This window comes from Hippocampus bargibanti, linkage group LG16, assembly GCF_051943395.1.
Source record: "Hippocampus bargibanti isolate YZ-2025 linkage group LG16, ASM5194339v1, whole genome shotgun sequence".
NCBI lineage: Eukaryota > Metazoa > Chordata > Actinopteri > Syngnathiformes > Syngnathidae > Hippocampus > Hippocampus bargibanti.
In genome coordinates this window covers 18957727-18968441 of record NC_142749.1, presented here as the reverse complement: position 1 = coordinate 18968441, position 10715 = coordinate 18957727, and the positions used below count along the sequence as shown (strand labels likewise).

Sequence of the window (10715 nt, the reverse complement as noted above, 5' to 3'; positions counted from 1 at the left end):
TTTGCCCTTCCGCAGCCAAAGCCATTTATCTCACATTTGCTATATTCAAATGAATTATTACCAACACACTGAATTCCTTCAAGTCAATATGTTTGGATGACAAGGGAGGAAATACGTAATTGAAACAAAGCAAACGGGGACGCTCTTTGACTCATTCACGCTTCCGACCAGTAGGTGGCGGTAACGCGCCGCCAAAAGGGACGAGGAAGAAGTCGGTGCTGGCCGAGCTTTGCCGAATTCAGCCGAGTTCGCCAAGATCAGCTGACACGAAGCCCGTGACGGTTCGTCAGAGCTCGGCCGTCGCGTTTCCTCCTTTGACGGGGGATCTACTTGTCCTTACAGAGCCACATTAATTTAAAAAAAAGCGACAAAAGTCGTCGTCGTCCGACTGCGAAGCGCCGAGGATGCCGTCGTTGCTCTTCTGCGGGCCCAAAATGGCCGCGTGCGGAATGGTCATGAGCGTTTGGGGCGTCATCATGTTGGTAAGGAAAGCTTTTGATTCGTTGCCCGCCACCTTCTTCTTCTTCTTTCGGGTCCTCGTGCGGACGTTCGTTCGAGCGTCATTCGCCACGTTTGTCGTCTTCCTCGCCAAATCGACGCCGCTAGGCAACAAGCGAAGAAGGAGGGATCACGTGACGGAATAGCGTCACGTGACTTTTCAGAAGTCACAAATGGAGAATCGTTTTGATCGCATTCAGCAAATTTGCGTGACCGTTTTAGCGTCGATGCACTTTTTTTAAGTATAATTCAACTCCCGTGTCGCTTTATCCTTAAACACGGTGCGTTTCGGTGACTTTTTAATGGCAACCAAAAAGCGGGTGGGATTGACCGCAAATGAAAAACCCGCGTCCACGTTTCCAAACGTCAGCCAGCCGGCGAGCGGTCGCTCATGACGCCGCTTTGTTGCGGCCGCAGGCCACGCTGGGGATCTTCTTCAGCGCCAAGTCGGCCGTGCTGATCGAGGACGTCCCGTTTACCGAGGAGGACATCCGCAACGAGTCAGTTCTTCTTCTTCTTTGATTCCGCCGAGATCTTTCGCGGCAACAGGAAGTGACGCGGCGCGCATGTGCGTTTGTTCCCGCAGTCGCCACCCTCCTCAGAACATCTACGCTCTCTACAGCCGAGTGGGCGTCAACTGCTTCATCGCCGCCGCCGTCTACGTGGCGGTGGGCGCCGTGTCGCTGTGCCAGGTTCGACTCAACAAGCGCCAGGAGTACATGGTCGCCTAAGATGGCTGCCGCCCCCTACCCTCACCTTATTTATTTTGCCTTGAAACATTGTCAACCTTGCTTTCCGCGAGTAGAAAGGTGTGATGGCTTGTGTGGCTATCCCAATAAGAGTCGCGCAAATTAAAATGATGTTGGGAGCCAAGTTTGTCTCTTTCCCACATTGTGCTTCCATTCAGACGGTTAATTCTCTCCTTGCGTCATGAATGACCGACAACTGCAAACAAGCAGGACAATATCCCCTTTGGTTACACACAAACACTTGGATTTTACGTCAATGAAATAAGCGCTTTGCTCCGAAATGGAACCTTTGATTTGTGACTTTTTTAATGTTTTTGTTGCTCAGCAGGACAGCATTCTCAGCGTCTTCTCACTCGCACAAAAACAAAACCGTATCCCGTGACCGTAAAGTGTCCTTGAGAGTTTTGAAAGGCGCTTATGAATGAAATGACCAGATTTGAGTCTGATTGATGCGAGAACACATTGAAGCGCCTCAACGCTTTTTTGTCTGCGCAAATATGTCATTGAGGTGAATTATGCTACGCGGGACACGTCGAAATGGCTTTATTCGGGAAATCGGAGTTCACAATCAATCAGCTTTGTGTCCGTACTGATATCAATATCTTATATCATTATTAGCTTATGTGTGCGTTACTTTGGGGTTCGGTGACTGAGCGGCTGCCGCTGCTCACCCACAGAAAATCTGATCCTGTGACCGTAAAGTGACCTTGAGAGTTTTGAGAAATGACATTTATTATTCTTAGTATTCAAAAAGGTAAAATGGTAGCGGAAGTGACAACATAATGAATGTCAAGAAAAATAAAGCACCGCCATCTGCCGGTCAACTGTGGGATAGCAGTTTTAGACCCCTCCCTCCGCAGCAACGTCATTTGTCGACGGCGCTCACGTCGCCTCCGGACGGCCCCGCCTTTTCCGGACGACGACTATCCAATGGCGTTCGCCGATCCGCGCGTCCTGCCGCTCGGCTTCGTTCGTTCGTTCGTTTGACTCGTTTCCTTGCGCCGTCTTCCGCTCGGAAACCTCGCGGAAGTTTTTTCGCGCTGTCACGAAAGTCCATCTTGAGTCGGCGAGTTGTTGTCTTTTTTTGAAGAGGCCTCCGCGGAGACGCCAAATTAATTAGCGGCGACGGCCCGGCTAACGCTAGCTAGCTAGCAGCGCTAGCTCGCCGGTCGCCTATTTTGCTTCGTATTGACCACAAGAAGGAAGGAAGGAAGGAAGGAAGAGCCTTTTGATTTTGGCCGACATGACGTCAGCTTCCGCGAAGGTCAGTGAAGGAACGATTGGATTGGATTAGATTTGCTTTTATTAGTCTCACAGTGGAGAAATGAGCGAGCCGCTCGTCACAATAGTCGGACGGAGGCCGCGGCAATCGGCTTCACCTCGCAGTCGTTTGCTGGCTTGCTTTGCTTGCCAACCTTTTCACCGAGGCGCCGCTGTCCTTTTTTTGGGGGGGGGGGCAGGTGGGGGAGATCTTCTCGGCGGCGGGGGCGGCCTTCAGCAAACTGGGCGAGCTGACCGCGCAGCTGCACCCGGTGTCCGACGGCAGCCCCGCGGGGTGGGTGCCGCGTCGCCGGGCCTAAAGCCGAAGCCTCGCGGCCCATCCGCTGACGACTGTGTTCAGGGCCAAGTGGACGGAGACGGAGATCGAGATGCTGCGCTCGGCCGTGCGACGATTCGGCGACGACCTCAACGGCATCAGCGGCCTGATTAAAGAGCGCACCGTGTACGTCGGCCGTCGCCGAAAAATGGCCTCCTCTCTTCGGTCCAGTGACGCCTTTTGTCTTTGTCCGTCCGGCGACAGCGCTCAGATCAAGAGCACGGTCAAGAGGAAGTTGTACGAGGACAGCAGGGTGCCGCTCGTCGCCAAGAGCCCCAAGAAGGCCCCCGCGCCCGCCGCCGCCCTGGCCCCGCCCATCAAGAAGCAGAAGACGGCAGGTAGGCGTCCCGTCACTTCCCGTCCCGCCGCGTCCGCTCACCCGCTGAGCCCGTGCGCTCCTTCGCCGCCGGCAGACGTGACGCTGAGCGCGCTCAACGACTCTGACGTCAACAGCGACTTGGCGGACATGGACGGGCTCGGCAAGAAGCTCAACTTTGACCAAGGTCAGTTTGCTTTTTTTTTGGGGGGGGGGGGGGTCACCCGGGGGGGAGGGGCGGCTTGACTTTGGTCGGCTTTGGTTCTCCGCAGAAAACCTCAACCTGGAGTCCGGCCTCATCATCGACCCCGGTGACCTCCCGCTGCTTTCCCGCTGACCTTGACCCCGGGGCGGGTCGGGGGTCACGGGGACCGACTGACCACACGTTGCCGTTCATTCTCGTATCTAATTCGGGAATTTTCACCTTGAGCTCAAGCGATGACGGCAAAATGGACACTTTTGTTGTTTCTGCAAAAAATAAAAGCCTTTTATTCTCTTGTGGCGACAACAAAATGGCGGCGTTTGTTGCGCTAACGCTGAACTTCTGCCCCATTTTGGGACGCGCAAGGTTGGCGGGAAAAAGCAAACAAAGAAAAAAGCGTCCCCAAACGCGCGCGGTCACAAAGAAAGGGAGCAAAATGCCGCGGCGAGCGTCCGCTTGGGCGCCGGTAGGCCCCTCCCCCTTCGCGGAGGAGGCGGGCTCAAGGCGGCGGAGGGCCGGGGGCGGAGTTTGCCGTCGAGGACCTGCGGGCGCAAAGCGAGTCAGGGGCCTTGGTCATCACCTGCGGTGGGCGGGGTCAAACACGCCGCTCGCAAAAAGCTTCTTGGGGGGACCGTCTGACTCCGCCCCCCCTGAGAAACAAAGCGGGGAGACGAGGGTGAGCCGTGCCGCCCGACCTCCACTCGGGGGGCGGGAACGCGCCGGAAAGACGGCCACCTTTTCGCTTGAGCGGCGCGGAGGGGGGCCGTCCGACATCGGGGGCGGGGCTTCGTAAATGGGTGTCGTCCGACCTCCTGGCGCAAGTCGGCGTGGAGTTTGGCGTGGCGCCGCTTTCCTGCCAGCCAAACCACTGAGGACGGACGCAAAGGCGAGCGTCAGCGAAAACGCGGAGGGGGGGGTCACGGCGGCGGGAGTCAAAGGCCACCTCGGCCGCCGTCGCCCGTTGCCAGCGGCTGCTGCTCGGCGGCGCCGACGTCTCGCTGGCAACCCTGGAAGGCAAACCGCAAAGCGTGAGTGGCAACGGGCGCCGTCGGCCGGCCCCCCTCACCACCTGAGTCTGGGGGGCGGGCGCTCCTGGGGCGTGGCCTCCATCGTGTCCTCCTGCCCGCAAAGTGGCGTGCGTGACTTTGGCGGTCAACTTTCAAAAGGAAAAAAGAGAAGCTCCTCCCACGCGGGCACCGACCTGTGACGGGCAGATGCAGTTGACGGAGACCCGCCTCTGTCGCTGCCAGCTGGCGGGGGGGCACGCGACCGCCATCCTCTTGCTAACGGGCACAAATGGATTAGTAGTATTATTTGCTATCTGTTGGCTAGCTTTCTATCTATTTGGGTTACGTCCGGGTTGAGTGAACGCGTGTGGCTGCCGCTGCTCACCCACAGAAAAACTGCTTCTGTGACTGTAAAGTGAGCTTGAGAGTTTTGAAAGGCGCTTAGAAATGGCGATTGTTATCATGCCAAACAACGGCCCCGGAGAAAAACAAAAGCCGCGTGCGTGACCGTTTGTCGTTGCAGGTGGGCCGCCTCTGGCCCTCCAACCTTAGGTTTGGCGCTGGCTTCCTGTGAAAAACGAAATTGCTCGAACACGAAGTTTAGCTTTGCGACAGGAAGTGGTGAGGCCGTAAACTTCGCCTCACCTGACATTGGTGATCGCGGGGGCGCTGATGGACCTGGGTGAAGCCCCCGCCGACTGGTCCACTTCCATCCGCTCCATCGCTCAAATCGAGAGCGCCAGAAGCCCGACCCGCCCGCAGCCGACGGCGTCGCCCGCTCCCACGCAAGCCCCCAAAAGACCACCCGACCCGGTTCCGAACCTCTGTCACAATCCACTTCGATCAAAGTCGGCGGACGTCAAAAGTGGGCCGAATCGACCCCAAAGTGGTTCCGGACACGAGGCGTCAGAGTCAGCGGGGCGCCTCCGACGTCGGTCCGGCGGGGGAAAGGCGGACGAGCGCCGAGTGGACGTCGTCGAGCCGCCGGAGGGGAACGGACGCCGTTGCAGGGAGCAACTTTCAAGGCAACCTTGACGCCGAACGGGGGAGGCGGACACAACAAAAACAACAACAACTTTTCTTCTTCTTCTTCTTCTTCTTCTTCTTCTTCCTGCTCCTCCTCAGTACGGAGCCGGGGCGGGCGGCCTATTTGCGACCTCTGGTGGTTGCTTGCAAAATGACACAACGAGCGCTGGAAAGTTTGACGCACCCGCACGTGATCATAATAATAATACTAATAATCCAGTTGATTTCTAAGCGCCTTTCAAAACTCTCAAGGTCACTTTATAGATCAGTTTTTCTGTGGGTGAGCAGCGGCAGCCACATGCGCCAGCGTCCACTCAACCCCAAAGTAACTCTAATAGATAGAAAGCTAATGGATAGTGTTAAGAAACTTCGATTGTATGCTCATTTTGTGTAATGCTGTCATACTGAGCTGATCTGGCAACCCAGCCACTGCGCGACATCACGTGACTTGACGGCGCTAAAAGCCACTTTATGTAAATGAGTATACGCGTTGGACTTCGCGTACGACGATGAGCGCGGCTGCCGCTCTCTGCGCTCCGGCAAATAAATATGCGACTTGTACGACCATCTCGACTCTTTATTCCCCCAAACGCATCGCGAAAGCGCCGAGGAGCTCAACAGATAGCAAATAAATAGCAACGAATAGATAGCCGACAGCTTACAGCCGGCCAGCTAATAGCTAAACAGTTAAAGCTAGCCAGCTAGCTAATGGATAGCCCGCAGCTTCCTGCCAGCTAGCGACGAAGAAGAAGAAGAAGACGACGACGACGACGAAGAAGAAGAAGTAGCCGAGGCGAAAGCCAAGCGGCCAAGCGGCCAAGCGGCTGTCCACGATGGCGCCTTTGCGAGTGTTGTGCGTCCACGGCTACCGGCAAAGCGGCTCCTCGTTCCGGGAGAAGACGGGCGCCCTCAGGAAGCTCCTCAAGACCAAAGTCCACTTGGTGTACGTGGACGCGCCGCATCTGCTCGGTGAGGTCAACGGCAACGATGACGGAATGCCTTGAAAGGATCTTGTTTGCAAAATGGCGCTTTTGGGGCGCAAAGAGAAAACGGAGAAACTCTTGACGTTCGTTCCGAAGCGAAGTTGACCGAAAGGACAAGCGACACCACTTTTTTGTTTCCTAAGCGACATCCGAAAAACGTTCGATAGCATCTAAAATAGCCAAAACACCACATAAAACGACTTTGAACCCGGAAGTGGCCTGTTTCAGAAGGTCCCGCCCCCTGGTTCGTCGTCTTGCCTTGCTCGAGAATCCAAACAATGGCTTCCGATGCTTTGTTGTTCCTCGTCCACTTATGAATAGGATTCAAATAGTTGTGAGGAGGAAAGCATCAATGTTGTCAATCGATTAAAGGAGTCCTCCCGTATCAATTTGAGCCGTCGAGGACAGCAATGAAAATGCACAAGATGGCCTTGACTTTGACACCTGTCCTCGTTGGAGGAAAGACACGCAGAATAGGTCTCCCTTCACCCGGGACGACAGACATCTTTGAACCTTTGGTGTCAAGCAAGATTGATTGATTGATTGATTGATTGATTGGTGGTGCTTTACCAGCGAGAGATTTCACGTATGCGCAGACGGCGACGGAGAGTCCCGAGGCTGGTGGTTCTCGGACCCGACCGCCCGGACCTTCAGCGCGCACGAGCGCTGCGCCGAAAGCGCCGGTCTGGACGAGAGCCTGGCGGCGCTGCGGCGGGCGGCGCGGGACCTGGGCCCCTTCGACGGCGTCCTGGGCTTCAGCCAAGGCGCCGCTTTGGCGGCCATGCTGTGCGCTCTGCAGGAATCCCGGGCCGAGCCCGACTTTGGCTTCCGCTTCGCCATCCTGGTCGCCGGCTTCCGCAGCGCCTGCGCCGAGCACCTCAGGTCGGTCGGCGACGCGCCTTCCGCCTTCCGCCTCCGCCTCAACCCGGTCTGACTTTCCTCAGGTTCTACTCGGCGCCGCTGCAGATGGCGTCCATGCACGTGTTGGGCCTGGCGGACGGCGTGATTCCCGCCGACGTGAGCCGGGATCTCCTCGCCGTCTTCCGGGACCCGCACGTCCTCGTCCACCCCGGCGGACATTTTGTGCCGGCCGCCTCGGCTCACAGGCAAAGCTACAGCGACTTTCTGGAGCGCTTCCAGTGACGGCCGACGCCAGCAAACATTTGCACGCGACGCTCCAAACAACCATTTTTTTGGTTTGTTTTCTGTTGTTGCAAAGTCGATGTCGGCAGACAGACACTGAAAACCGAACAGAAAAGTACGACTTCATCTGAAAGCAAAGGTAAGCCAAGGAAATCATTTCCGATTGGATTGGATTGGATATAAATTGACATTTCACAGCAGCAAAGTGAGGAAAGGAGAGAAAGAAGTAGAAAAACAAAATACGGGAGCTGCTTCAATTCAAATGAAAAATAAATAAATACATGCAAAAATATGGAACGGATTAACCATTTTTACATTGATTATAATGGAAAATGTCGTTTTGGTTTGAAACAAAAATAAACAAAATGAACATGACAACACAAAGACGCAGATAGTCATTCATTCTTCAGCACTCGCTGTACCCTCTTTGTGACATGAAGCAGTTCTAGATGAAAGCGTCCTTATCAGCAGTGGATCAGGGACGTCACAGTGGAATGTGCACGTCTGCTACAAGCTAAATGTTGAAAGCAAACACGCGGCCGTAGTATCCGTTGACCGAAAGAGATTGTCTCACCAAAGCTAGCTAGCTAATAGATAATTGGCTAACTTGCTAGCAACATAGCTATATACCCAATAGATAGCAAATAGCTAGCTAGCTAGATCGCTATCTGGATAGCTAGATGAACAAAAGGAAGTGACAAAAAAAAACAACAAAAAGCAATGGGTTGGATTGGATGTACCTTTATTAGTCTCGCAGTGGAGAAAGGAAGTGAAGAAGTAGAAAAGCAAAATTCAACAAATATATTGCTGTTGTGTTTAACGGCGTAAAATACTCTCAAAGCAATATTTGTGCACACGATGACGTCACAAAAGCCATTTGGGAGGTTTTGCCCCCCACGCCGCCGCAGTCGCGCCCGACGGCCTCCTAGAGGGCAGCAGAGGCCACGGGTGGCGTCTCCGTGACGACGCCTTCCTGCCCCTAGCGACCATGGCTGTAGACTGTTACCGGGGTGACCAGGTGCCAGAGTACCAATCTAAAACCACGGTCGCCATGGAGACAGCATTCGTGATGGGGGGGGGGGGGCTTCCGGCGGTCCATCTGTCCGTCCTTGAGTTTGTCTTCTCCCGTTGGCTCGCAAACGTCTGTTCTCACGAAAGGTCGCGACCTCCCGGCGGGTCTCGCTGGAAACGGGCCTCGGCGAACGACCCTCCCTGACCTCTGTGACCTCACATGGTAAAAGGTCACGCGTCGCTCAACTGCAGTACCGATAGAGGGCGCCAAACGAACCGGAAGGATGAGCGAGCGTGGATGGTTTTGGGTTTGATACCCCGGCGAGGGCAGCCCGCGCCACGGATGCGTTTGCCAGGCGTCAGTAGCCATGACTGTAGACTGTTACTGTAGCGGGCCTTTGCTTCCAAGCAGTAAGCAGTCTAAAGCCAAGGTGCTGATGCGCAGGCCCAAAAGCGGCAAGCACGTCGGCCGGGCCGACCCGTGGCGCCTTTTCCCGCTCCTCCGGAGCCAATGAGCTTTGAGCTGCCGGCTGCTTGGTTGCCATGGCGGCAGTGCGCGGCTTGCGAATGAAGGAGAGCTCGCCGGATTGGTGCGGGAGCGACGACGACCTCCCACCCCACTGCGCAATCCCGCCCACGCGCGGCGAGGATCACACTGCGGGCCATCGGCGACAATGACGTCGGCCAAGCGAGGCGTCGCGGGGAGGAAACGACGGCTGGAAGTCCATATAAGGCAAAAGGGGGGGCTCCCGCCGCCGGTGACCCCCCTGCAGCAACGCTCACCTTTGTCGTCGTCACCTGCATCAAAAGTTTGCCGATGGCGATGGCGTCGCCCGCCGCCGCCGCGTTCTCCTTTTCTCCTTGTCGTCGGCGCATCTGCTTGCGGTCCGTGGCCGCCGCTCGCTTTCCGCACACTGTGGCGTCCTCCGCGGGCTTTTTATAGTCGTGCCCTAGTAAGTCGTAAAGGGGAGGGGGGGGAGGGGGTCTCCATTCAAAGATTCACCTCCACGCGTCCATACGTCAGCCAGGCGCGTGTGCTCCCATATCGAAGACGCGAGGGTGGGGGCCGGCGAGCTCCGAGCGGGGAAAGCTCCCTCCCGCGCATCGTCGGCGTCGTCGCTGCGCTGGCCGACCGACAATTCCAATTCTGGCCAAAATAATCTGAATAATAATAATAATAATCCATTTCATTTCTAAGCGCCTTTCAAAACTCTCAAGGTCACTTTACAGTCACGGGATCGGTTTTTCTGCGGGTGAGCAGCGGCAGCCACACGCGCCAGCGTTCACTCAACCCGAAATAGATGGAAAATTTGGCTAGCTAATAGATAGCTAGCTCGCTAGTTAGATAGCAAATAGATAGCTAGCTAGGAAGCCAGTGAGATAGGAAGAAAATGTGCGGAATTCTGCCCGCTAAATAGCCAACTGACTTTTTGAGGGGATCCGCTTGCTCCATTTAGTTTTTCACGGGTGGGGTGCATATGATCTTTATCCTCAGCGAGGAGCCGTTCTGTCGCGGGCTCGACGCTGCCCTCTGGTGGCCGAGGCCCAAAAGCTGCTTGGGCTCATTTCTTGTTCCAAAGACGATCGGATGAACCCCCCCACGCAGCCCACACACCCTCGACCCCCCACCCCCACCCGGAAGTCGTGAGCTCATCTGCTCTTTTCCTTCCGTTTTCTTTTGAGTGCAAAGAAGCCCGTAAAAGAAAGCTCCTTTTCTCTTCTTTTCGTCTCCCAGAAGCCGCCCGCTGCCCCCCCCCCCCCCATTTCTGACTCACGCCGAAATCCCCGCGAGACCCCCCCCCCCTCCCCCCCTGCACACGCGCGGACGCTCATTTGTGTGTTCTCTCCCTTTGATTGGCAAGCCGACCCGGCACGTGCGGGAGGTGACGAAATGCACGGTGGGCGTGGGCGCGGGGGGCTCGCCGTGACGTCGCTGTCCGAACACCGCCTGATCTTGCGCGGGCAGCGTGGGAGGAATCAAACCCGCGCACAAAATGCGTGGAAGAAACGGATGGACCACAAATGGCTTGGCAACACACGCAGACGGGCAAAATGACAAGGGGGGCTTGGGGGAGGGGCATCGCGGTTGCGTCGGAGTTTGCTTCATGACGTCATGACTTGGACGCTTCCTGACGCCTTCAAGTCGCCGTCCGTCCGTTTTGCGGCACGAAGCTTCATGGCGC

General features: G+C 56.0%; 4 protein-coding genes across 8 annotated transcripts; 3 read left to right on the top strand and 1 right to left on the bottom strand.

Annotated features, from left to right (window-relative positions):
- The first annotated feature begins 205 nt into the window (after window positions 1-205).
- Window positions 206-1371, top strand: rnasekb (ribonuclease, RNase K b). Its single transcript, XM_089017845.1, has 3 exons — window positions 206-482; window positions 916-998; window positions 1085-1371. The coding sequence occupies exons 1-3, from the start codon at window positions 405-407 to the stop codon at window positions 1227-1229; spliced, it is 306 nt and encodes a 101-aa protein (XP_088873971.1). The 5' UTR covers window positions 206-404; the 3' UTR covers window positions 1230-1371.
- Window positions 1372-2083: 712 nt separating this feature from the next.
- Window positions 2084-3659, top strand: bacc1 (BPTF associated chromatin complex component 1). 2 transcript variants are annotated; one of them, XM_089017839.1, is made up of 6 exons: window positions 2178-2511; window positions 2708-2802; window positions 2869-2970; window positions 3049-3182; window positions 3258-3347; window positions 3433-3659. In XM_089017839.1, exons 1-6 carry the CDS (start codon window positions 2491-2493, stop codon window positions 3495-3497), a joined length of 507 nt encoding a protein of 168 aa, XP_088873965.1. In that variant the 5' UTR covers window positions 2178-2490; the 3' UTR covers window positions 3498-3659. The 2 variants fall into 2 exon arrangements, with proteins under 2 accessions (XP_088873964.1, XP_088873965.1); XM_089017838.1 differs by having other exon boundaries at window positions 2084-2511; window positions 3049-3347.
- Window positions 3660-3813: 154 nt separating this feature from the next.
- Window positions 3814-5725, bottom strand: LOC148886960 (uncharacterized). 4 transcript variants are annotated; one of them, XM_089017842.1, is made up of 6 exons: window positions 5015-5725; window positions 4564-4645; window positions 4432-4481; window positions 4306-4369; window positions 4098-4230; window positions 3814-4012 (listed from the first exon to the last, which is right to left on the bottom strand). In XM_089017842.1, exons 1-6 carry the CDS (start codon window positions 5089-5091, stop codon window positions 3939-3941), a joined length of 480 nt encoding a protein of 159 aa, XP_088873968.1. In that variant the 5' UTR covers window positions 5092-5725; the 3' UTR covers window positions 3814-3938. The 4 variants fall into 4 exon arrangements, with proteins under 4 accessions (XP_088873968.1, XP_088873966.1, XP_088873969.1 ...); XM_089017840.1 differs by having other exon boundaries at window positions 4098-4369; XM_089017843.1 differs by having other exon boundaries at window positions 4098-4369; window positions 5192-5725.
- A 181-nt stretch (window positions 5726-5906) lies between these two features.
- On the top strand, window positions 5907-7871 carry ovca2 (OVCA2 serine hydrolase domain containing). Its single transcript, XM_089017837.1, has 3 exons — window positions 5907-6364; window positions 6975-7260; window positions 7323-7871. Exons 1-3 carry the CDS (start codon window positions 6229-6231, stop codon window positions 7519-7521), a joined length of 621 nt encoding a protein of 206 aa, XP_088873963.1. The 5' UTR covers window positions 5907-6228; the 3' UTR covers window positions 7522-7871.
- Window positions 7872-10715: the final 2844 nt, after the last annotated feature.